Source organism: Branchiostoma lanceolatum, chromosome 9, assembly GCF_035083965.1.
Source record: "Branchiostoma lanceolatum isolate klBraLanc5 chromosome 9, klBraLanc5.hap2, whole genome shotgun sequence".
In the NCBI taxonomy this organism is placed as follows: domain Eukaryota; kingdom Metazoa; phylum Chordata; class Leptocardii; order Amphioxiformes; family Branchiostomatidae; genus Branchiostoma; species Branchiostoma lanceolatum.
In genome coordinates, this window is record NC_089730.1 from 14,200,532 (window position 1) to 14,228,082 (window position 27,551).

Sequence of the window (27,551 nt, forward strand, 5' to 3'; positions counted from 1 at the left end):
CCGTAAATTTGAAGCATCGGGTTGATAAATCAGCACATCTGCGATAAAATGGTAATATCTAACAATTCAAACTTTTTTCATATCTCTCTGGAATTGTTGAATGGTTCTATTTATCCTTTTCTTGTAATTTGATGGAAAGAGATGTAGTCTTAGGACAAACTTATCAGGCAGTATTACCAAGGGTACCGAGGTATATGCGGTCTTGGAGCTTAATCCGGGTTGGACCAGCATGCTTTACTCCCTTGACGTCACTTTTACAAAATGGCGTCGCGAAAAATTTCTTTGAAAGTGCTGCGGATTTTGCTGGTCATATCTTCTTTTCTGTGGACTTCAGAGGGTAGAAAACACCACTTGGTCCTTCAGGTATTTACCTTATATTTCTCTAAAGAGCGAATAGTGGATCTGTCGGAGCGATTTTGTTGTGGGACTAAAGTTTACGCGAGGACACGTTGGCAGGTCCAAGTCACCAGTCGGGGGGAGGGGGGCGATGATGTCATGGTCACATCTTAGATTCTTGTTCATAAAAACAACATCAGTAACAACTGTGTTGTGGCTCACTCAGATTCACACGTAACAGAAAATCCTTGCTAAATGGCACAGAAAGGAAAGCCTGGATCGATTTTTGGCTGCTATTTGTGAGTGACAGGAAGTTTTTCATTGTCATGTTCAGTGTACTAGTATCTTGTTTCCATCAGAACGCGATGACACATAATTTTGTTTACTTGTGTCACGGATAAGTGTTGGCTGGATGTTGTTGTTTTAGGGTTATCAGATATCACCACACTGTTATCAGATATCACCACACTGTGATATACAAGAAAGTGGTGTGATGTGACACAGGATCAGGTTCAAATTGATAAAATTAAAAATAACACTATCCACCAACCTCCTAAGTCCTAACTCATTTTACTCAAATTTTCAGGTGCTATGACTTTTGTTTGCTGAGTAAATAATGCATAGGGTTGCTAGGGAAAATGCATTAATCATGTGTATTTGTAATCAACACTTATTTTTGACATATTCATGATATTGCTGTAATAGTTTTCATTAGATACACATTACATGTGCCTATAATAATTAATTGGATTGAGGAGAGAAGATTTAAGGTTTGATTAAAAAAGAACATGTAAGCTGTATTGGTTCAAATTCTGACATTTCACATTTCTGACATCCTTAGAGTGAGAAGAGGTCCTATGTGGACCTGAGCACCTTTGGCTTCCTGAAGGGGGGAACTCTGTCCGTACAGGTGACAGGATTCAAGGTCCATGTACCAAAGCCCTTACCTAACATGGACTCAATGGTAAGTAGGAAAAACATTTTCTCAACCATTAGTATGTATAGAATGTATTTGTTAACCTTCTCCCTGCTGCCTTACAAATAAACCAATAGAAAGTTGGGTGCCAAAAGGCTACTACAGAGTGCTAAAGTAAAGGTTAAAGGGTTTCTGTAGTTTTTATATTTATGCAGCCAATTTCTTTGTACATGTGTAGAAGACGAGAATTACAGAAGACGTCTGCACTTGTTTATTACTTCAAATCGATTTACTTTTTATCTTCAGAAGAAAATGTGCCCCATGAACTGGATCGGCCATTCGATGTTGAAACAGCTGGTCCTGTTCGGAATAACGGCTTAAAACTAAACAACAGGCATTCCCACCATCAACTATGTAATGGCCATTCTTAACACATGTGTTTTTACTGGTGAATGTGTGTATTCAGTTGAACTCAGAGTAGAGCAACTATAAACTTTTTTCTTTTCCTCATTAACTGTCAGTTTGGCCTCAGTTTGGACAAGACAAGCAGTGATGGGATATCCAACTATCTGGTATGCATCAAATTACAATTGTGTACTTACAAACATTAGTTTTCACATTTACCTTGTTTTTGATTCTACAAGACTGTTTGTTATGTATTGGTAGCAAAGTAGAATTGTTTACGGTTCATAATGCAACACTTGTTTAAGTATCATATGTTTATGCAGTTGAAATCTTTTGTAAATAATTTTCATTGTAAATCAAAGCTGAAAGTATAACCCATATGATCACCAATACTGTTGCCTTATAAACATGCATACTATAGTATATGTATAAGACAGAAGTTGTTTTGTCTATTTAAAGGAGAACACAGCAGAAGACTGTATCTTGAACAAGGTGAAGGAGGTGGGTGGAAAGGACGATGACCTGACTGTTGTGCTGTTCACCTTCAACCTCAGCAACAGCACGTAAGTAGGGCTGGAAGCAATAGAAAGAGCACAATTAATGGGTTATGATGAGTGCTATTCTTATGCAGAGCTGAACTTTTTTAAAGGGGATGTCTGTAAGATATTTTGAATGACAAGGAGGATCAATGACAATTTGATATGCAGGAAGTTAAGAAAATTAATTAAGAAGATTAAAACATTTTAGAATTTTTCTGATTATCCCTCTGAACCTTTTCAGTGGAGTAGTTAAACCTAACGTTTACACTTTGCCATTAACATAGCTTTCATTCCTTTTTATCTTTTGTCCCCTGTTCAAGGTTAAGAGTGTCAGTCACTTGTAATGACACAAGCACAGACTGCTTAAAGTTAACCTTTTAATAGAATAATGGCAGTAGTAATGCTGAAGTTTGTTGGACCCATGCTTATCTCATGTTCTCCACTATTCCAGCGTCACCCTCAGAAGAATAGGAGACAACCTGAAGGCCCTGGACATCTACCACAACGAGACTGAGTACAACATGTACAAATCACACCGAGTGCCTCCCAGTGGTGGCAAGTCACTCAGGAAGATGGTGAAAGCAAAAAGACAGGCAGAAGAGAGTGAGGACACAAAGAAACAGCCCACAGGTTAGCAATGACCTTTGAAAGGACTGTGTATAAGTTTCTTTTAGTCTAAACTGTGAACAAATGAATGTGATCAAATCCTATCATACATTATACTTTATTTTAACTTCATTATATCATAATATGATACATATATTTTGCAATAGGAGAAGAAACAGACGCTAAAGATAAGACTCAGGATACTCAACAAGAGACAGGAACAGGGGAGGATCAGCCAGATGATGTGGATCCTCAAGAAAAAGGAAAGGAAAAAACTCCTGAGGATGATACAAAGGAAGAAGAGGTTCTACCCAAAGAAGAAGACAAAGAAGACGAAATCACAGAAAATACTGGGGACAAGGCTGAAGAGAAGGATGAAGAGAAAGAGGGTGAGGATGATGAAAAATCTGAACAGACAGAAGAAGAAGAGGAAAAGGAGGAGGATGAAAGTGAGCAGGATGCTGAACCACTGATGGAACACCCCTTACTGTTCAACCTCCCCATGGGACAAGAGAAGTCCAAAGAAGTAGTGTACAATTTAACTGTAAGTAGGATTCTGTTATTTGAACTCATACTCTGATAAAGTGAGACTTAGATAAAAGTTAAGTAAAGCAGTCATCCTCAATTGAGGTGATAAAACTTAGATAAAAGACCCTTTCAGCTTCGTTAATTCTATCTGTCTTCTCACAACCAGTTGTACATGTATAAGCCAAGATGACATATTTGTATTATGTAAATTTAAGAAAATCTTACCAAAGGGTGAATGGCATGTGTAGGTACATACATGTACATTTGTATAAGTAACGATGTCTTTGTTACCATGGTTTCAGTTCTTTGTGGCCATCAGTGACCTTGAAGAGGAGGGTCTGTACAACCTGAGGTTCCACAACTGTTACAACAAACACTCCGGGGAGGACAGCAAGGCCAAGGTCACCATCAGCATGCAGGTGGACGTGGTAGAGATGAACAACGACAACTTCCTGTCGGCTGGAGAGGTCGGTGTCTTCTTTTTTTGGGGGGGGGGGGGGGTGTTGTTATAACATATAAGGTTAGCTCTCTTAAAGCATGTAAATGAGGACCTGTGGACATGCGAACCACACAAGCAATTCTATGACTATCAGAAAATAAAAGTACTACGTAATCAATCAAAATTCAGGGTTCTAGGGGATTTTGAAAATGTAAGGTGAAACGTCACAAAATGTAGCATTCTCAGAGTACCCATGGGGGACTTAATCATTTGTGGACCACATGTATGAGTTATAAAAATATAATGCTGGCGACAGAGCCTACTATTGAGGCCTCAGAAAGTTTACCAAACTCTCTCTACTGCCCCAGATCCCCCTCCCTCCAGTGTACCTGACCATGATGGCAGTCTTCTTCCTGACTGGCTGCCTGTGGATCCACATACTCAGGAAGAGGAAGTAAGTTCTAGAACACTTGAAAACATTTCTTCCCATAGTATTGCTTCTGTGTAATTTTCCTTCTTTAATGAATAAATGAATGAAAGACCTTTATTGTATGTTTCTGCTCTCACAAGCAAAGCACAGGTCATGGTGATAAAGCAGTATAATTACAGTGATATTAAAACGTGCTACATGTATCTTACTACATCTAAAGACTAATCAATACTGTTAAATGTAAAACAGCAAACAGGTGTATGACTTCAGCACTGTAAAACAGGAAAGGCTACACATCATTTTAGCCATGATTGTGTTATGACATCACTGAGTTATGTTTGATACACAATAATTGTTAAGAAATGCTTACAGTAGACTTGATGTAAAGCAATTCTGCTACACAAGCCTGTAGTTTTTCTAGAATAACACATATGTTTGGTGGTGTTTCAGTAGAAGTAGGCCTGATGTGTAAAATACTAGTAGTACTCAATGTTTTACATATGTAACTACCACTTTAATTCAGACTCTATCATCTAGAGTCTGCGAACGTTCTATGTCTAATAAAGATTTCAAAGATTAAGGATTTCAAAGATTTCAATGTGTGCTGACAGATATATTTTTACCCCAGGGCAGATGTGTTCAAGATTCATTACCTGATGGCAGCCCTGGTCATGGTCAAGGCCATGTCACTCATGTTTCACGCAGTAAGTATGAAATATTCATGACGGGTGCTTCTACCAATACATTTATCATATTAATCGTATAGATAAGTTTTGCCCTGCATCTTTTTCCAATGTCTGTATGTGGTTTTGTACTGTTCATCACATTTAGAGTTGGTGGATAATATTATCTTTTAAGTATATTTGTGTTTGAATTTCTGTGTTTTGGTAATTTAAGGTACATTTCAACATTGAGGATTATATTGACATTTTTCAGACTTAAGTCCATAACTCTAGTTTTATTTTTGATGGTTTGTTCCTAAATTTCTATGTTGGGCACTAAAACAACTTTTATCAGAAACAACAGCATTATGATGAAATGATCCCTTTTTACAGGTGAACTTTCACTTCATTGCTGTTGAGGGATCACCAGAGGAAGCCTGGGCCGTCCTGTACTACATAGTGTACCTGTGAGTCCTGCCTTTTATGCAAAATAAATGTTGTCATTCAGTGTTGTAGTATCTTGTGTAATGCTATGGTCACATTTGCACCTGTGCCCGTAGGGGGTGTAGTCCTGGCCGGGCCCCGAAGACACAAATTTGTCCCGGTGGACTGCTGGACACAAGAAGGGTACCTCTCAGTATTCTCACGAGTAGCTCATGGCTATTGATTGTGAAAAACTTCCAGGGCCCCAGCCATGTCCCAAAATAGCCCAGTAGCCGCAGAGTGCCCCACGGGGGGACATAAGGGTAACACCCGAAAGTAAAAAAAACAGACCGGCAGGGCCCCGTCTTCCAATTGTTACCTAAGCAAAACTCATAAGATCATAGTGATCATTTTCATTGTTTAGAAAATGATTGATTTCTTGATTGATGTTTACTTGATTGATTAACTTGAAAATTACCATCGCTATTCTTTCTAAATATCTTGAGAATCTTTTTCTAATTGTAGACAAGATAGCTACAGTTTGTGTCTTCTTGTCCTTGTGTCCAGGTCTCTTTGTCGGTGCTCAGTCTCTCCCCAGTAATGTGATTGTTCTAACCTTCTGTGTCTTTTCCGTTCTGTTTCATTTGATTAAACAAGGAACGAAACATTTCCAAACTAACAGAAAACTATGTTCTTTCTTAGAAAAACTCTTTGTTTCAATCAGCTCAAGTTGATGACAGAAAATTAGATTTTTTGTCAGAAAATTCTGTGTTCCTCCAATCGTCTTCTGTAGATTTAGACCAATCACAGTCCATCCAATCAAAATGACTTTTGCAGATTGCGGGGATGTGTCCTCTTCATCACGATCGTTCTGATCGGCACAGGCTGGGCCTTCGTCAAACACATCCTTTCCGACAAGGACAAGAAAATCTTCATGTTTATAATTCCGCTTCAGGTGAGAATACTTTTCTTCCTCCTCTTTTTTTTGTCTCTCTCGCTGTCGTAGGACGAGAAGCCTCCTCCTGCTCATTTCGATCGTGCTGATTGGTACGGGGCTGACGTTCCATAACCATATCCTCCCGGCGGACAGTCGGAATGTTCGCGCCCTCTGCCTGCTGTTCCTCCCACTGCAGGTAAGTGGCCCCTCCAGTCTTAGCCGCAGACAGGCTTTGCATGGCCCTGTATGAGACACTTTGTTGTCATGACTTTTGAGCAGCAGCCTTGCGTCAAGATTATACATTTGTATAAGCAAGGACTTTCCACTGATCCTTATATAAAGGACATCAATATAAACTTCCATGTAGATGATTTACAAATACTGTAGATGCCTTTAAGTTCATGGTGATTTCATTGAGTAAGGAGAAAATGGAGTGGCCGTGGTGGTTTTAAATTTGTGATAGCGCTGTTGTCACATACTGTACAGTAATAGAAATACTGGTGAGTTTGAGTTCGCATTGAAGCGGTCACCGCAAAAACTGCAACATAAAAACCACAGCAAAAATGTCAAGAATTACTGTAGATGATAGAGCCATGGGCATGAAGGTTGAACGGCAAGAAAGCAAAATCTCCAGTTGTTAATTCAGTGTCTAAATTTCACTTGTAAGAGGAAATGGAATCATCTAATCTCTTGCGGCTGTCATTGCCCAATTAGTTTTCAAGGTCTTGTAACCAAAAGAAACATTTTGTGCAATGTCCTGGTATCTTACTGCTGCTCCTTCCCTCTCAGGTGCTGGCCAACGTTGCCTACATCATCACAGAGTCCACAGAAGAAGGGAACTCCCAGTACCGGCTGTGGCGGGAGGTGTTTATCCTGGTGGACCTGCTGTGCTGCGGGGCCATTCTCTTCCCTGTTGTCTGGTCAATACGACATCTACAGGAGGCCTCCCAGACTGACGGGAAAGCTGCCATCAGCCTTCAAAAGTTGAAGCTCTTCAGGCATTTCTATGTTATGGTGAGGCCCAAACGGTTTCTTGTCTTGCAAAATTATCTTGGCTTGAAATTCATTAAAAGTGCACCTAATCTGAAAGCTGAGGTGCACAAATTCTGAGCCCTGCTTATATATATATATATACACCATAGTACACTTAGTTTAATGTTCCTCATCGAATTAAACTTATTAAACACACTGTACTAAGTACAGTATTGCCTAATACCCTTTTTTTTTTCTCTCCCACAGATTGTTTGCTATATCTACTTCACAAGAATAATAGTCTACCTGTTGAAGGTGAGTTTTGCACTGTCTGATGATTAAACATATAGTAGTTTGTAGAATACATAGTGTGAAATATGTAATAAGAAAGGAGGAAAGTTAAGTCAAGAAGGGACGGAAGGAAATTGAAGGATCTGTCTTGGGTACTGTAAATATTGAAATGTTCACCGTGGGTTTATTTTCCCAGACATCATGAATATGTGCTCTAGAATTGTTTCAACCGAGAACTTAAAACACCTTAAAGACCTCCTTTTCTACCACAAAGTTAAGTCCTAGAAAATAAAGGAATTTACAGTTAATGTTTTCTGTTGACACATTTTACCTTCATTCCCCACTCCAGATCACAGTGCCATTCCAGTATGAATGGCTGGGCCAGTTTTTCGCGGAGCTGGCCACGTACGTGTTCTTCGTGATGACAGGGTACAAGTTCCGCCCCGCGTCCAACAACCCCTACCTACAGGTGTCACAGGAGGACGAAGACATCGAGATGGAAGAAGTGTGAGTAATATCTTCTTATAATACGTTTGTATAACCTCCACCTGGTTATGTAAATCCACCACTTTATAAAACAGTGTGTTCGAGAGATCTCTAGTGTAGCATCCCCAGGTATGGACAGTTAAGATGTACAGGAGTGCATTATACTGGGGGACGTTCGGTTGGAGATCTGTTTGGAGATCTTTTTAGTGTGGCAGAATCATGTACCCTGGTGGAATTATACTTAGTAGATGTTACCTGAGTTAGTTGTCTTGATTTGTAGCTGTGCACATGTACAAACACAAATCACAGGTTTAGTCTCAGCTAAGCTTCTGGAAGCTTAATAGTGTGGCTTCTCATGGGCAGTTAATCATGGTAGAGTGCTGTAATATGTATTTTTTGTTCCTACTTGTGGACCAGAAGGTTTGTGTTTGGATCCCAGCTAATACCTGACAGTGTTCTGAACACATTGCTGTAAGGAGTTGCAGACTCAGAGAGGATGTTAATCTCTCACTAGTCTCAGCTATGTGTTTCTATGAAGAGTTTCACCTTAATACGAGGCTCCCCATTATTATAAGTTAAAATAAGATAAAAGATTTGTGTTGGTGTGTGATGGTAAGGAAACCTCATTATCTCAGTTCCAAACTGACAGGCTAGCTCCAGCAGATGTACAAGGTAAGGTCCAACAGTAGACTGTTGTAAAGTGGACCAAACAAACCTGTTGTGTTTGCTGTTGTTCATGCAGTGACAGGCTAGCTCTTCAGTAGATGTACAAGGTTAGATCCAACAGTAGACTGTTGTAAAATGCAACAAACGAACCTGTTGTTCTTGCTGCTGTTCTCACAGTGACAGGCTAGCTCTACAGTAGATGTGGAAGGTTAGGTCTAACAGTAGACTGTTGTGTTTGCTGTTGTTCTCACAGTGTGACAGAAGCAGGCTGGAACGAGGGGGTGGTCAGGGTCAACCAGGGGGGCAAGGTTGCCAGCACCCAGGATAGTCTGGCCAATCCCAAGCCTCGAGACAACAGCCACGACGCCTAAGCAAACAGCTGTGTCATTGGACAGAGAAAGGAAAAAATGGAACAAAGACTTCTTGCCAGGAGATTGCACAATGGGAAGGATGAAAATTAAGTTTGAAGAGAAATTAAACTTGACACACTGTATATGCCAGTGCAATTTATTTGGTATATATTTAAAGAAGAAGCATATCTATTATGAGTTGCTAGTAGCAACAACATCATTTATCACTCTTCTCCATAACCTCTACACTGTTTCTTTTATTGTTGTTGACCCTGAAAACTTCATGACTTAGTTTTAGGCCCTCTGAGCTGTAAATATTTCAGTACTACTGGTAAAGACGGACATGCATATGGGTACACATTTAAATCATAGAGAGATGAGATGACACAAATTGTGTAACAAATTAATTAGTTCACTGACTCTAGTGTTGCTTATGACCAGAGACACACTTGTTTTCTGGTTGTATAGACCGCAGATCTTCTCAGTATTATTCTGTGGACTCAGTGGTAAAGAAAGTGATGTTTTTTCTTCTGAAATGATAAGTTCAGAATATATCAGATTCTGTTTCACCAGTACTGTAGGAATATTTGATTGCACTCTTTACAACCTTACGAAAACACGCGACAATTTACAATTTTATGTATATCAGACCCCCCTCCTCGACACATTGCTGAAAATGTACAATAATGTATAATGAGCGTAATTGTAAATGATATGACTGCTATGTATTTAAATGTATATAAGAAAAAATGGATTAATATAGTGATAAACATCTACTCAGAGCAACTTGAAACAGTATATAGATGTATGTAAAAATGTGTATTTGTCTCTAAATGGCAAATCAGTGGAGTGTACATTACAGATCATACACATGCCAAATCCAGAAGTGTCACACACAAAAGCTACGGTCAGGGCAGGACAGGACAAGATAGGCTAGTGCTGAATGAACATTTGTGGCTGAAGCATACCTCTGTTCAGCAATGCAATGTATTTGTATTTTGATTGAGGAATGAACTGTGGAAATCTGTGTATTCTTTGTTGCTTTCCCAATCATCAACATGATTATATACTGTGAGAGCTGTATGTTTTATAAGTGCCGTCGTTCATACTTTGTTTTAAGCCTCTGCTTATCTTGCTGATATCTATACATGTGTAGATGGTAGACAGGAGACATGTACGTCTCTGGTGTTCATTCAGCACATCGTTTGACCTCACAGATATCCCTGGTTCTGGCTCGTACAAAGTTTGCTACCTCTAGGCCCTATACCGATTACATGCACACCGTGTCAAGACTATTAACTGATTGTTTTGGCAAGAGATGGATAAATTTTCTCTGAAAAAGTTAAGTTACCAGCAGTTTGGGTACCTATAGGACCTACCTTGTTTGATTCAGATATTTCATTTATCAAGGGTAAACACGTGATTGATTGTACTTCATCCAAAGTATAACTTTTTGTCATTCGTGAGATTTCTGTTCTGAATATGCGCAGCCTTCAAGATTTTAAGATCATTCTTTGAGCTGTGCCATCCCTAAGAGTTTGTGCTGTTTCGGCTTACTTGGAATGTATGAAGATGTACATGTACCCGATTGTACCATATACTCATGTTAAAGTACATACATTGTAGCTCAGGGAACTCTGTATTGACTTGGTTCTTGGTCTGACAAAGAGTTATCTGAGTTGAGGTAATAGTGACTGAAAGTGAAGTAAAAATGTATCTCATAGTCAACCCAAAGCTGATAGACATTGCACAAAAGTACTGTAAACTCCTGAACAATTATGAGAACATGTACCATATTAGATAAATGTTCAAATACAAGGAAGGATTTTGTGGAAGTTTAAAGGGTTTGTGTATTACTATTAGCGGTGGCCAAGAAAGATCTTCAGTATTTTACATCAGAAATTATTGTATGTTTCTTTAGTTTTCTTCTAAAGCAATAAGATACGAAAAGTATACTAGTATTTGTTTCTGAACATCTTATTTATGTCTCTGTCTAGTGAAATGTTTTGAGTTGTCTTGCACTTGTGATTATTATTTGGCCATGACCTTAGAATTTAGTCTTTCATTTAATTCTTTTGGTTCAAATGTCTGTAGCATCACCATCATTATGATTACAAGGCTTTTCAATTTTTAAATAACAGAACGGATATGAATTTAGACATTGCAAGCTGAGTTTATACTTCAGGACATGCTGTCTTACAATACTGCTTGCAACGCTGAAATATTTTGTTTTGTAGTGCCACAACACTTCTGCTGTGTACTTGATGTAAATAGTTGTACATTGTACATGTACTTAACCATTGTTGGAAGAGATAGAGGGTGAATAAAACTGGAAGTCACAGAAATAACTGAGTCAGGCATTCTTTTATTGCTTTTCTTTCGATTGCATTATACAGTGAAATTGATGTATAGGATAGCCGGACAAAAAAGAGTGAGGCTATCCAGAAGTTGGCAAAATTTCAAGCTGAGGTGTGGGCGTTGCTTGATATCCAACATGGTAATTTCGAGAAGCTACTTTAAGTCTTCCATCCCATGACAGAATTTTATTGAAGCTACGGTATGAATAATTGCATATTCCTCTGATATGCAAGCTTGTGGCTTTGTCACTTGTTATGCATTGGTTGCTTAATTACATGTAAGCTATTGTACTTAGACATCAAACAAAAATATCAAGAAAAGAAACCTGTATTCAGTTATACTGCATTTATTAAGCACATACATGTACCATCAAGACAAGTTTTGTCACACATTTTCTGTTCCAGATGTCCAGAAAGACTAACAATTCAACAACTGCATGTTGCAATAACATTCACATGACACAACACACCAGACACTACAGCAGCATTATGTACAGTATATCCTAGAATTCCTAACTTCATGACTGTCTAAGGCAGGTATATTGATCTGTACGGACAGCTTAGCATCATATCGAAATTCATCAACTACATGACTGTATAATTCAAACACTGCTTCACAGAAGTTTGAGAAATCCTTTCTTGCATAATGACATGTCCAGGACAAAATATATGATAAATCCCAGTCCTGTAAGTAAAAGGATAATGCCCTTGCCTTTCTTAACTTTGCTTTAGAATTTGAAGATTGATTAAGATATCGGATGCTTGCAATGTGACTTAGTCTACATGTTTTACTATTGGCAAAACTGAAAAATATGGAACTGTACAATGATCTATACACACAGTACAAACCTTTGCCTAATCCGACAACAAAGTCTAGTTGATAAATGAAACTTTTGTTGGTTTAAAAAATCATGCATCAAATCAAGGCACAGCATTGATGCACAATGAAAAACATGCCGTCCGTTGGTAGTTTAGGGAAGAAGTTGGCACTGCGGAACAAATGAGGTAATACGTTTTGGAAAATGCGTTTGACTTGGCTGGGCTGGGATAGATTTAGAGTGAATTATTTCTAGTGAGTATTTCTCTGCAAAACATTCCGATGATAAGACGAAAATCAGTTGTTAAACAGCTCGTAACCATGTAATAATGATGTTGATGGATAATTAACAATTGTACAGTTGTCAAATATGCCCAATTTAGAGCACATAAAACAATGGAGAAAATCTTTTATTGTCAAATATTTGCAACCACTCATAGTAATATGTACTGTATATAAAAAAATACAGACAATAATGACATGGGCATTGGCTACAGAAGCTCTTTCAGCATGCAGCATATACATTCAAAAACATGTCACATGATTCATATTGCACACATAGAACACAGACTATCTTGATAAATACATGTATCTTCCATACTATGACAGATATATCTCTGTATAAAAATTGCAATCTGTCACCACTGACACCAAAACGCTTCCACAAAAACTACTAAATCACTAAATGTTATACAATCTACTGATCTATCTGTGATATATTATCACTAACTATGTGTATCTGTGCTATATGTTTTGTATTATCCATGTTGATGATATCTGGCTACCATGTCTATGTCTTAACTGAATAAAACAAAATGTTGACCAATCAGCTGACACTATAAGGTCACATGACATTCGAATAATCAGCTCAACCACCAATCACAGTCAAGCAGTAATTGTTACATTTCCTGCATCAACAAGTCAGTCTCACATGGAAGTACCAATAAAAATACTAGTCATACCTTTCTCTGACAAAATACTTTAGAAGCTGCACTTTTATAAACCTGCCATTTTGAACTCACTTAGACTGTAACAACCCAAGTCCCTCATCCAGAAACATCAATATTGTCACTCCTTGCTCAACACATGTTGATATCCTTTTCTGATACAATTTCATTTGAAAAGTCTGTTCTCAGACTGATGAAACTTTTATGTCAAAATGATACCCCTTCAGGGGTTGTTAGAGGGTACTCAAAATGAAGATGAAGATCTCAACAAATAAATGTGTCTCATTTTACTCAAGGCTGTTAATAAATCCTTGAAAGAATCTCAACAGGCAACTGTAAGATCAATAGTTCAGAGGGTAAATTTACCATTACATGTACTTGATACATGTATCTTCAAGACTACATCATCAAATGTGATAAACCCATCTTTAAGTTTCTAAACCGTTAAGTCAACAAAACTTATCAACGTTATATGATTTTCAAATATCCCATCAAAATGCACTTCAGCTTTCAAATTGATACCATCCAAGTTAGCTTTAGGCCATTCCCAGTTGGATGTGTTTATGTACAACGTACCCTGTTCATTGCTCCATCACCAGTGATCATTTAGTGGCTGTGACACAACATGTTACTGTCGGCAAGACTGTCTGTACACTGCATAGAGACCCTGCACCTCCCTGTACATGATGAGGCTCCTATACCAGGCCATCGTACAACGACAGGGCTTGGACAATAGAGGGGTCAGATTTGGAGCCTTCTTGAAATTCTTCCATTGACAACCTTCCGTCTCCATTCTATAAAAAAAGAAAATTTGTATTCAATGAACACAGCTAATCTCCAAGCAAATCTACACGGTGCCAAAAGTCATATATGCTAGCCAGAGAAGCTCCAGTCCGCACCGTACGGCTTCTCTGGCTGACTGGAGCTTCTCTGGCTAGCATATACGATTTTTGGCACCGTGTAGATTTGCTTGGAGATTAGAACACAGCTACATGTTGAAGAGGTTCTCTGAATGGTCTGTGGTTTAAAGCCTATCAGATTTAGACAGAGCTACATGTATGACTGTGATCAATTTCTTGATATCCAATCAGATGTAAGAAAACAGGTTTCTCTGATTGATGTTGGATAGCCAATCAGATGAATGAAAATAGTTTTTTTTTATGCAGTCAATGCCAACTTACCTTGTCCATTAGGGCAAAGATTCTATCTACCCTCTTCTCTGGCGTGTTCTCCTCTTCTGGAAGTTTCACCATGTTTCCCTGTAACAAGGAAAACAACACTTACTTATAGGTACAAGTCTGAAGAACAAAGACAGTAGATAGACGTGGTTGGAAAAAGAAATCTGTCACCTATCTCTACATTTTCAATAGCTTTTTCCTAGAATTTCTTTTTTGAAGTGATGCTCCTAGATAGCAGTATCTTATCTCAGTTTTTTAATCAATTTCAACATTTCATTGCTCTCGTATGGCTCGAATGGCACTTAGGAAAAACACTGAAAGATGAATCTGTTATGAATGTTGTAGGGTCAACTTGGAAAGCTTGTCTTTTAACACTTTACAAGTTGACTTCTTTTCCACCACCCTATCCCCAGGAAACGAGATTGCTATTGCACATAGAGCCTTGTATTATTGCACATTCAAAGGATCAACATGCCACAAGATTGAAGAACAGAATGACATTACCTCAGTTCAAACCAAAGGATATGTCAGTAATACTACATGTATGCAGAATCAAAAAAGTATGGACCTAAAAAGGAAGATTTTTCCTGCCTAATCATTGCATGCCATTATCAAGGATGCCAACTGGATGCAGATTGTTCTACATAGAGGATATCTATTGATCTAAATGCATTATCTTTGTCTCCCTTTAAAGCTCTGACTAATGAAGGGAAAAGTCAGACTAAGTGCATGTAGGGCTGAGAGCATCCACTAGAGGTCCTCGCTGCAACATGCAGATCTCTGCAGGCATGTGCAGAAGTGGAGGGAGATGGGAACACAACATACCATACAGGTTTCCAAATGTTGGGGTCCCTTTTAAGCCGTGTTAAGAGGACAAGGATTAATAATATCCACAAAACACACTTTAGATATGCACTACTACATTACACAACACACATCACTACCAGCGGACCAGCCCCCTGCTGTAGTGACTTGCACAAATGTGTGGCCCAAGGGCTACAGAAATGGAGATGAGCGCCACTTCTATGCGTCTTACCAAGATGTCTTGGATACTTTAACTTTTTAACAGAACACAACGTATGACTTAAAACCTTTAGCACACTGAAGTTGCCATTTGGCTACCAATTCTCTATTGGCTATGGGGTAGGCAGCAGGGAGAAGGTTAACAGAATTCAGCCTCAAGTTTAACCTCAAGCATGCTGTGCTTGAATCCACAGCTCCAGTCTGATACCTGTGCACTGAAAAGTCAGCAGGTTGATGGTTAAGAAGTTAACTGCCATGCTCCTGAATTGCTCTCCCCTAAATTTCTTATATTAGGATCTTTTCTAGAATTCTTTTTTTCAGAAATGAGTAGATTGTAAGCCAGTGTACTTACCACCATCTCGTATATGGCTGTGACTATACTGATCATCTCGTCCCTCGTGATGTACCCGTCCTGGTCAAGGTCATACAACCGGAACGCCCCTGGAGAAATCAAAAAGTCAAAGTTTGATCTTTTTTTCTCTCAAAAAAGGCTCTTTTTTTAATGAAGCATTTGAAATTTTCTATTCTCAGGTCAATAACCATTTGTACCTAGATCTTGTCTTGATGCTGCTTGACCACTTGTCAGCACTTGTCGAAAAATAGCAATGCTGGACATGGGCACAACTACTGCTTTTGCTCACAGAAATCTTTTTTCACAATCACAATGGTAAGAATGACAGCTAGAACCTTGTTTTCAAATCCTTTGTGCGAGAAAATAATCATACCATATTGCCACCTTAGCTGTCTTCCCACTGACTCCTGATTTTACCAAACAAATTTGTGGCATGGACATAAATAGCAGAATTTTATCATTTGTTGTACTTTCAGCACCAAGGACAGGTACTTAATGCAATAATACTGCAGTACCAAAATGAACCACTAGGTGGTGCTACTGAATGGGCATGAGACATGGAGATCATGTGATGGCCACAGGTTTGACCTGACAATGTTACAATGATAAAGAATAACACTAAGAACTTTCTAACTATTGAATAAAGAAAAAAAAATATTCTCAATATCATATTCTTGAGATGAAATTTGCTAGCCTAATTTAACATGGCCCTTTTATCTGCCAGGTCACTTGCCGTATATTCACTTTTGATATTTTAGTAAGAAAATACAATTATTCTGTAATAGAAAATAGTCATCTACATGTATGGCCTTAAAAACCCAATAGACTTTCTCCTAGTGGTTCTTCATGCATCTAGCTATTTCATTTTTCCTACACCCATACATACATTTGTATAGCAGGCCTTAATTGAAAATGTGGGTAGGATAGCACAAGGTAATCCTTTACAGTTCCTTGGGCAACCTTAATCATAGACTGCAATGATCGCCAAACATGCTTACGTGTGGTTTGCCTCATAGGATATCACCATGCAAACACGCAGGGGAAACCGTATATGAGGAATTATGGCTGGAAGCTTCTGTACAATAGCTGACTCAACTGTAAGGAAGTGCCCCCGGACATACAGGGTTATTTTTAAACCCCATCCTGACTTGAAGAGAGGGTATATTTGCCAATGAATGTCATCATGCCTTAGGGTAGCTTACAGGGCACAGGTGTGTCTCTAAGTGCCTGGGATCTAATATTTCTCAGCTGTTGTAGTACATTACTGTTAATGCACTATATCAAAGGTTGCTATAGGTTAAGACAAGTAAGCTACCACTTAGATTCTAAGTTAAAGAACACACTCGTGAGAAGTAAGACCTTAAGCTTCACACCGTCACTAACTGTAACCTTGGTGTATGCTTGCCCTGGCCTTATATGGTAGTGCATTTTGCTGTTGTGGTAGGTTTAGTTGGATATAATTTTAACATTTTTCCAATGAAGGTATTGGTCCATTGAGTTGAGACATAGTCTGCATGTTATAACGTTACCATTAAAAGGCAAAATTTACAGTAAAAGTAAATTTACACACTCTAGTGCATACATGTGTATCTAGACACATTATGATCGAAATTGCTCATTTAACAATTAACTCTTGAAACTTGCTGTTTTGGTAGGTTTAGTTGGGTATAAATTTAACATTTTTCCAATGAAGGTATGGGACTATGGGTCCATTGAGTAGAGACATACTGCATGTAATAACGTTACCATTAAAAGGCAAAATTTACAGCAAAAGTAAATTTACACTCTCTAGTGCATATCTAGACACTTTACGATCGAAATTGCTCATTAAACAACTCTTGAAACTTCATAACCTTCAAGAACTGGAGCCCGGCCAATCATTTCCAACCACCTATACACTCTGAGGAAGCGTGATATGTGACATGCGTACAAGTGGAGTCATTATGGCTAACAACAGCGCCCTTGTCACATGCACATGTACCCAGTCTGACACATTCTGCTGATTTATTTCCCAGTCACGTTAACTCCGACACCACATCACGCTCTGAAGGGATTTCTAGAAGGTTCTTGGCAGACTGATTTCCCAGAAGCTATGTCATACATGTTTGTGATATGTTTTTGATCTCAAGCTCACAAATCAGAAAATTTTCTAATATTGAGATGATGATTATGTATTAGATTCCATAAAACTGTCTGATATCAGCTAGTTTATTGTATTTGATATGCTAAGGATTTTTCAGATGGAAAGCTAGAACAGATTGCAATTCAAAAATGATGGTGATAGTAATAAATGACATTTTTGTATGACGGTCACATACTGAGGTGTGAATTAGAAATCTGACATTGAAACATCGCCGTGTATTATGATGAAGCAGCGAGATTTGAATTGGAACTTCAAGGTTTTCCTTTTCTCAAAGGGTTTTTAAGTATTCATCATCAGTCATCAGTCTCTTGGTAGCTTTTGTTTTTGACAGTTTGCTAGTAGATATTTCTCTCTGACATTATCATTCAAAGTGCATGTTGAAGGGCACAGTTGACATATCAATGCCACTATGGATACTGAAGGTTGACATTTATTGTAGGTGTATGGACCAGGAAGTTCCAACTGGGCCATTGGGGGTCCCTTCAATACCAGCAGATTTATGTGGTTTAATTTGTCGAGAGTTAACGATGACTCCCTATATAGCTGAACTGGTAACAGCCTCACAGTTGAGCACCTGGTTCCAATCAGTTTTTAACTGGGAGGTCATGGTTCAATCCTGTGACAGGACATTTTGGTTGGGGCTGCAGCTGTCTGTCGGAAGGGACGTAAAATGGGGGTCTCATCTTTGGAAAGGTGCAGGGCTTGCAACCCCTCCCTGTAAAATATATCCAGGAGTGCTACTGAAATGGCAAGGAAACTTGCTGCCATATATGCCACTAGGGTCTGAACGAATGTGTTGAGAGTACCATGTGGCCACACTAATGTCTGAAACAGATAAAAGTGACCGTACTCACATTCTAGTTTTTCCTCCAGGCTCCCCCTGGATGTTACTGACAAGGCATAGATGAATTCTCGGAACTCTATTGTGCCATCCTGTAGATAAAAGACATTGTTTCATCAGTCACAAACTTCTGTACTGACTGATTCATGGTCTGTGTTTTTGTCGATGGTTCTTTTATTCTTGTTCAGCTTTCTGTCAATGGTCTATGATCAAATCACATACAACAACTCGATTAACTTTTTAACCTGTTTTGTTTTTGTTTAAAGATGAAATAATGCTTTGACAAAATATCAAGGAGAAAACATGCAATATTCTCTCACTGGCCTTAGAAAATTCAAAAGTATATCACTAATCAAGAACAGTGGGAAACATGCAGTACCTTGTTTTCATCAAAAACTTTGAAGACAAATGATGCAAATTTTGAAGGGTCCCCAAATGGGAAGAACTGTTTATAGATTTTCTGGAACTCCTGTGATGGAAAAGAGATGAATTTTCAATTAGTAAATGAGTAAACAATCAACTGAATGTATGTGACTAAATGGCCATGGCTATATAAAGCAGTAATAACCACAATCTGACAACATCTTGTGCAAAAATCAGTCAAACGATTTATCACTACTTGGGATAAGAACAGTTACTGACCTCTTCATTTAATGTCCCATTTGGACAGTCTTTCAGGAAACCTTTGTGCCTAGAAAGAAAGGAAAAACATCTTGTAAGCTTACTTTCAAGTCAAGTCAACAACAAATGTCATTAGGATATTGTTTAGGAATCTGTCAACATGTATTTTCAATGAGTATCTTCAGACATCTGAAGGTTAATTTCTTCAAATACAATGATGCTCAATCTGTTAACAAAAATACATTGTATACAATCAATAACGAAAATGCATATTGATTTACTTTTTTTTAAGTAACAAAATGCTTAGTAACATGTGTTTGCAAGCAAGCTAGTTCATCAGAAGTCCAGCAAAGCCAAGCACAAGGCAAGAAATCTGGTCCGAGACAATATTAGGTCCTGTCCATGGTGCTGAACTAGCAAATTTATCACAATACGTAATGTGCAAGGTATCACACCATGTCTCCTGGACTATGATTGGGTGTGCAATGTACATTCATCATGATCAAGGAACAAGATACCACTGCTGAGCTGCAAGAAATGAGTTAGTAATACAGTAACTTCATTTGATAACAGTTACCATAATTGAACCATTTGTAAATGGGGAAAGTCGTCAAGCATGCTTTACATTTCTACTGGTAAGCCCAGGAAATTTGCAAGATTGATCTTAGTGTTCTCTTTCAATCTACATGAATTATTATATTACTTGGCTCAAGTGAAAGGAAATGTTGTGTTTCCTATATGGCTGTTATTTCAAGCACATATTTTTGATAATATGACTAAAACTAGCTGCACCTGTACATAATTCTCTGAAATATCACTCGACGCATTACCTAATAGACTGCAGCAGTTACCATTTAAGACATTATGTACTTTGTCAAGTTTAACTTTCTTCTTTGACACATAGAGCCAACAAGAAAATCAATGCTATAGATGTACATGTATGTGGCTTTCAGTTAGAATTTATGTATGACAGTCATTCTTGAAGCAGTCCATCTCTTCAAAAGGTAATTTTCGAGATACACACTTAGTGATAATGGTTTTGAGGGAGATTCATTTCCAACAGCACTTCATAACCTGTAGATGGAAGTACTCGACACAAGAGTGACTGGACTGGAAATTCTGGCTGTAATTCAACTATCCAGCTAATGTTCATTTTTACCTTCGCCGAGAAGGTTATGCAGAGGGTAGCGTTTGTTTGTTTGTAGTGGCACAGGATAACTCGAGAATGCCTTGATGGATTGTCTTGGTATTTGGTATATTGGCAGGTTTTGATGAGACCTAAAAACGAATAGATTTTGGGCCCCCTAGTGGCTTCTTACGGTACTGCAGCGGAACTTCCTGGTTTGATATCTCGTGTTCTGGACATGCTATGGAACTTATTTTTGAGTGGTAGACAGATCTTTGGACAGAGAGTAAGTGGTGTGGGTTTGGGCCCCCTAGCGGCTTTTTTGGAACTGCAGGAGCAGGTTTTGCGTGTGACTTTGAAAGGGAATAACTCAAGAAGGTAATGAGTTTTGGTAGGTAGATAGCTTGAGTGATGATGTACATGATTAGACACTTCTTATGCTGATCAGTATCTAATTTGCATAATCAATGAGGAAAGTTTATACATCCGCCAAGGACTCTGAAACATGTGACATATGTAACTGAGGAAGAGAGAAATATTAATTGATATGAACTATGCAAATGAAGACCTCATTTGCATAATTAATGAGAAAATACTATAACACGATGGCCTTGATGGATGGTCATGATTTTTGGTACGTGGATAGCTTGTGTGATGCTAAGTATGATTGAACGATAATTATGCAAATCAGATTCAACTTTAAAAATCCGCTTTGTTCCATGATATGACAATTCAAATTGTAACTGAGGAGGAGAGGACTGTTGATAGATAGAAAATATGCAAATGTGGACCTTATTTGCATACTTAATGAGTAACTTCTATTATTCCACACTGGCAAATGACGGCAATTTCATACATCTAATCCTTTTTTGTGGCATCGGGACGTTATGTGAATGTTAACATCGTTGAATCAAATTATGCTAATAATGGCCTCCTTTGCCTAATTGATGATAAATTTGTTAAGCTCATACTTTGGACATGTTATATTTTAAGACAATCAACTGGTATGATTTCTGATTGATGAGAAACACTCCTAATACGTCAGTCATAAAGGTTAAAATCATCAAGGTCGTGGAACTCTAGTTCTTCTTCTGAAAAGTCAATTCAGCACCCTGGACAAGACCTTCTTCTTCTTCTTCCAAATCTTCCAAATCTTCCAAATCTTCCAAATCTTCCAAATCTTATACTGCACAATAAACCGGATAATCCGGATATTCCGGATATTCCGGATAATCCGGATATTCCGGATATTCCGGATATTCCGGATATTCCGGATAATCCGGATATTCCGGATATTCCGGATAATCCGGATATTCCGGATATTCCGGATAATCCGGATAATCCGGATATTCCGGATATTCCGGATATTCCGGATAATCCGGATAATCCGGATATTCCGGATAATCCGGATATTCCGGATATTCCGGAAATTCCGGATATTCCGGATATTCCGGATATTCCGGATAATCCGGATATTCCGGATATTCCGGATAATCCGGATAATCCGGATATTCCGGATATTCCGGAAATTCCGGATATTCCAAATCTTCCAAATCTTCCATTTGGATATTCCAAATCTTCCAAATCTTCCAAATCTTATACTGCACAATAAACCGGATATTCCGGATAATCCGGATAATCCGGATATTCCGGATATTCCGGATATTCCGGAATATCCGGATTATCCGGATATTCCGGATATTCCGGATAATCCGGATATTTTGGATAATCCGGATATTCCGGATAATCCGGATAATCCGGATAATCCGGATATTCCGGATAATCCGGATAATCCGGATATTCCGGATATTCCGGATAATCCGGATATTTTGGATAATCCGGATATTCCGGATAATCCGGATATTCCGGATAATCCGGATAATCCGGATATTCCGGATATTCCGGATATTCCGGATAATCCGGATATTCCGGATAATCCGGATATTCCGGATATTCCGGATATTCCGGATATTCCGGATAATCCGGATATTCCGGATAATCCGGATATTCCGGATAATCCGGATATTCCGGATAATCCGGATATTCCGGATATTCCGGATAATCCGGATATTCCGGATAATCCGGATATTCCGGATATTCCGGATAATCCGGATAATCCGGATATTCCGGATAATCCGGATATTCCGGATATTCCGGATATTCCGGATATTCCGGATATTCCGGATAATCCGGATAATCCGGATATTCCGGATATTCCGGATAATCCGGATATTCCGGATATTCCGGATAATCCGGAAATTCCAAATCTTCCAAATCTTCCAACCTGAAATTTTTGGCTTTTTAAAATTTTTTTGAAACAGCCCTTAAAACATTTTGTTGGAGTTTTGTTGGGGCATTTTTAGGCAAAAATTACATTTCAGGCTCCTGTGCCCTGCTATTACATGCATTCGGTACAAGGGTACCCATTTTTGGTGTAAATCACTTCAAAATGCTTCAATTTGGGGACTTTGGGGCCTATTTTCAGACCAAAAACTGGCCAAAAGTGTTCCACGTTCTAAGGTTCTGTGCGTTCCATTTGCTGTTGGCCAAAGAACCTGTTTTCTATTCAGGTTACCTGAGGTCATGTTACAGGAAAACATGCAAGCCTTTGCAGTAAGAAGTTGCTAAACTATGCGGAAGGCTCTTGGTGTCTCGCAGAACTTGTAGAGAGGATTTTTTTGCACCGGTGATTCTGGAACAGTCATTTTATGCATGGAGAGGGAACTTGCCTTTCTACATGTAGTTAATATTTAGTTAATATGTTGCCTTTCTACATGTAGTTAATATTTCGATTTGCCCAGGTGTTATTTTGGGACAGCCCACTTCTTGATTGGGGAGGAGTATGGGCGAAACATGCTGTATTTGCTCAGGGGCAAATGTCGGCCTTTCTAGTTACCTTCGCCGAGAAGGTTATGCAGAGGGTAGCGTTTGTATGTATGTATGTTTGTAAAGACCAGCATAACTCGAGAAGGCTTGGATGGATTGTCTTGATATTTGGTAGGTGGGTAGGTCTTGATGAGACTAGGAAATGATTAGATTTTGGGTCCCCTAGCGACTTGTTACGGTACTGCAGCGGAACTTCCTGTTTCGATATCTCGTGTTCTGGACAAGCTATGGAACTGATTTTTGAGTGGTAGATAGGTCTTTGGACAGAGAGTAAGTGGTATAGGCTTTGGCCCCCTGGCGGCTTTTTTGGAACTGCAGGAGCAGGTTTTGGTTCAGACTTTGAAAGGGAATAACTCAAGAAGGGCTCGATGGATGGTTATGATTTTTGGTAAGTAGATAGCTTGAGTGATGATGTACATAATTAGATACTTATTATGCAAATCAGTATCTAATTTGCATATTTAATGATGAAAGTTTATATATCCGCCAAATTCCACGATAGGACTCTCAAACATGTGACATATGTAACTGAAGAAGAGAGAAATATTAATAGATATCAATTATGCAAATGAAGACCTCATTTGCATAATAAATGAGAAAATACTGTAACTCAAGATGGGCTTGATGGATGTTAATGATTTTGGTATGTAGATAGCTTACGTGATGCTCTGTATGATTGGACGATAATTATGCAAATCAGATACTAATTTGCATAATTAATGAGACAATTTTAAAAACCCGCTGTGATCCATGATATGACTATTGAAATATGTGACATTTGTTATTGAGGAATTTTGATACATAATTGAAGACCTAATTTGCATAATTAATGACAAACTACTATAATTCCATACAAGCAAATGATGGCAATTTTTTTCCTACTTGTGTCATTTGGTAGTTATGTGAATGTGAGCATCATTGAATCAAATTATGCTAATAAGGACCTCATTTGCATAATTCATGATAAATGTTACTTTGTTAGCATAACCTTCTTTGTTAAGCTCATACTTTTGTTTTTTGGGTGAAGAAGATCAACTAGTATGATTTATAATTGATGAGAAACACTCCTGATACGTCAGTCAAAAAGGGTAAAATCATTTGGCGAAGGTTTGAGGTCGTGGAACTCTAGTTGTAGATAGGTTAAGACACACAGGATGGCAATATACCAACATTCTTCTTGGTCCTGCTGTTAACCATATTGTCATTCAGTAGATTGCTGAGGTGAGATTTGTGCCAAGTATTGATAGTATGATCTACAAGCCTTTCATTTACACTGAGTATGCTGCTGGACCTTCCAATAACATTAAACATATGGGTACTATACAAGAGATTGTATGAAACTTTAACTTAATAAACCTGGCTCACATTTGCTTCTAGAGCAAGATCTGCTTTTGAGGTTGAAGATCAAAATGACTGTGTAAATAAAAACCCAGGCTTTGAGATGACAGAAATTTCCAAATCAAAGACCAGCCGGTCCACACATAGATGTGAAACAAACAATGCTTACTTCAAAGCTGTCCCTTGTGCAAACTTGTTTGTTAACCTCTCAGACACACACTGCCTTGTCTATTTGTGTCAGCATGACGTCATTAGTTGTGTATGTATCAAGGGCATCCGAAGGCAATGTGAAAGTCACCTACATGAAGTACTATTGGTATAAAGGACCTCTAGAATCTCTCACTAACAGATGCTATAGGTTACTTTGATTATCCGATTCAGTAAAAGATCTGAAAAAAGGACTGGTCTATGAGACGTCAGTGAAAAAACTATCTATCAGTAATAGATTCAAAATTAACAATTTTACAATCTATCAGTTCCTCAGTGAAACTTTACATCTACAATGTTAAAGCTTTTAGATGATTAAATTGTAATTTGATATCTGCGGGTTTTATGAGGACTAAGTTGTCCAAAGTCAAACCATCTGAACGTCTTAGGGTATTAAGTTTGCAGTTAACTCGTGTATCATCACCCACTGTGTGTGGGCTAAAATCCAAGGCAGTCTTGGCATCCATAGTGTCCTAATCCTGAGCTGGGTCATCAGTCTGCTATCTCAACCCGGTTTTGCCAAGAACACTGTTCATACAAAACTCTCCTACCATTGAAATTGAGTTGAAATGAAAGCTTAGTGTAGGGATGGATATCCTCCCTCTTTCACCCTCTATATGCACACCAGTGTCCCTTACAATGCATGTCCTATCAGCGCAACATGTTCACATGTGGCCCAGCAAAAGATAGCAATTGCAGATGACAGGTGCTTCAGATAAGGTCTGTTCCAGGATTTAAAAATAGACCAACAGCAGAAAGCAGCCTGTGTGATCGCACTTGGTGACAATAGCGTAAAAGATGGTCTTGGATCCATCGACCGATGGCTTTATTTTCTACTCCTCACCATTTCCCTCTCCAGAAATAGCTCAGTCAGTGCACATCTGTGGCAAGCTTATCTCCAGTCAAAGTAAATTAAATGCTTTGAAAGCTTATCGGTATGACTAAAAAAGTGTATTTCTGATCATAGAAAACTATATGAAATGATAACAGATAAAAAGGCTTTGCTTATTCCGATCCTCTCTTGATACATTGTGTATATCAAGCAAGCATGTAATATATCAGTTGTTGACATGTTAAAGGGATATGCATCAAAATTAATGTTAAAGATTAAAGAATTGATTATAAAAAGAAGATTAAAGGCATATCTATAAAATGACTTTGATGTCATCGGTCTCTTTATCAGTCCTTCCTTCTGCTTCTATCTCATAATGTCATACCACCAGGAGGTGGGAGTACATCAAAGAGGAAGATACATTGTACACCGCCATCATTAGTCAAACACTTTGATTACAGGGCCCACTTCTGAAACATTCTAGAAAGATTGATGCGGTGTCACAACAGAAAAGACAGACTACAAGGGCACACAGGTAATTTAAGACCCAGTCTGTTAAAAACTATCCAAATGGTGTCTAATTATTGAGGTAACAATGCAGACATTAAAGTAATTTATCCTGTTTGATCTAATTAGCAAAATTTTCTATGCAATTTATTCTAACTTTTAACAATTGGTTACATGATCAGTTATGACATTCTATAGTGTGTAAGTGTTAAGAATGAAAGATTAACATGTGGAAATGCATAAAAGTATGCACGATTATGAACTATAGAATTATGTTTCCTTTGAAAATAATAAAGTGAAAATAATATCAGAACTTTCTATTTGCACCACAGGTGTCCATTGTCTGCAACCACTGAGCCGACTTTTTCAAAGTATTTTGTGTTTTGATTAATCTCTTAACTCAAACTTTTACATCTTGTATCATATTCCAATAATTAAATCAAGTGTTACACAAATCAAATGTTTTTTATTGCTGCAGTACAGTTGATCAGTAATTGCCGTCTAGCAGGAAGCGGAAGTAAGTAAATTTCTATGGCATGTTTGATAGTCTGTTTTAAATCCATTTAAGTGCTCTTGATTTGACTGAAGCAAACAGGAAATATGAAAAGACGTAAAATTATATTTCTGGACTCCCATGTTGAGGAAGATATCTGAAACAGTATGCAGTGACATCATCAGTGTCATAAGTAGTTTGGAACTCAAGCATAACTGCCAGTAAACATCTAACACTCACCCATCACTGAGGGTTAATTTGTTTCCAGAAAAGAAATTTATTTCTAAGATAAATTGATGAAGGTTAGATGTCCAGGTAATAAGATGCGCAAATTTACAGTTACTCAAGCAAATGGATAAATTTTGGAAACTGTCACTGACAGGTGATTCAGACAGCATAGCAGCTGCAGGCTTTGCATATCATTTTTAAGACATGCAAATCTGAAAATTGCTTAAAAACCCACTGGACTATGACAAGCTGACAACTGTGCTATTTACAGTGACATGAAATTACACTTACCCAAAATGGTTTGCTGATTTCAATCGGGCGTAGGCCTAAAAGAATTGCAAACTCATGCATACATTCTTTGTCTAAAGTACATTTTTTGTATGCCCATGATCATAAATTTACATGAAGCGCTGAGCTTTTAAGTCTTCCAAAGTCTTGATGCACATCCATGTATATGACTATTGACACCTTTTACTTGCATTCCGGCTTACGTACCGTCATTTCTGATTATGTGCAAAGTAATCAGGCTCATTTTCAACCGGACTTGTGACTGTCCCAGGCAATTCACCTTTAAGCTTCAAAGGATCCTAATCTGTTACGATGACGCAAACATGAAGGGGGACAGTACGCCCACACCCGTGTTAAGCACAGCCTGTCGGACGGATGCCT

At 38.3% G+C, this 27,551-nt stretch overlaps 2 protein-coding genes across 4 annotated transcripts in view; one reads left to right on the forward strand and one right to left on the reverse strand.

The window, feature by feature from the left end:
* The first annotated feature begins 217 nt into the window (after positions 1-217).
* LOC136441463 (protein GPR107-like) lies at positions 218-11,334 on the forward strand. Of its 2 annotated transcripts, none has more exons than XM_066437750.1 (15): positions 218-363; positions 1,178-1,300; positions 1,774-1,824; positions 2,117-2,220; positions 2,648-2,826; positions 2,970-3,346; positions 3,633-3,797; positions 4,138-4,223; positions 4,828-4,903; positions 5,255-5,328; positions 6,291-6,417; positions 7,011-7,235; positions 7,461-7,508; positions 7,834-7,991; positions 8,890-11,334. In XM_066437750.1, exons 1-15 carry the CDS (start codon positions 262-264, stop codon positions 9,005-9,007), a joined length of 2,013 nt encoding a protein of 670 aa, XP_066293847.1. In that variant the 5' UTR covers positions 218-261; the 3' UTR covers positions 9,008-11,334. The 2 variants fall into 2 exon arrangements, with proteins under 2 accessions (XP_066293847.1, XP_066293848.1); XM_066437751.1 differs by lacking the exon at positions 6,291-6,417 and adding an exon at positions 6,122-6,239 and having other exon boundaries at positions 219-363.
* Positions 11,335-11,674: 340 nt separating this feature from the next.
* Positions 11,675-27,551, reverse strand: part of LOC136441466 (neuronal calcium sensor 1-like) — a 35,726-nt gene continuing 19,849 nt past the window's right edge. Inside the window, exons 3-9 of one of the 2 annotated variants that reach the window (XM_066437755.1) lie at positions 19,287-19,335; positions 19,024-19,113; positions 18,658-18,736; positions 15,661-15,749; positions 15,111-15,137; positions 14,289-14,366; positions 11,675-13,901 (exon numbers count right to left, since the gene is read on the reverse strand). In XM_066437755.1, the coding sequence (XP_066293852.1) occupies positions 13,803-13,901; positions 14,289-14,366; positions 15,111-15,137; positions 15,661-15,749; positions 18,658-18,736; positions 19,024-19,113; positions 19,287-19,335 (511 nt within the window). In that variant the 3' untranslated portion in view covers positions 11,675-13,802. The remainder of the gene's footprint in view (positions 13,902-14,288; positions 14,367-15,110; positions 15,138-15,660; positions 15,750-18,657; positions 18,737-19,023; positions 19,114-19,286; positions 19,336-27,551) is intronic. The other variant, XM_066437756.1, reaches the window with a different exon arrangement.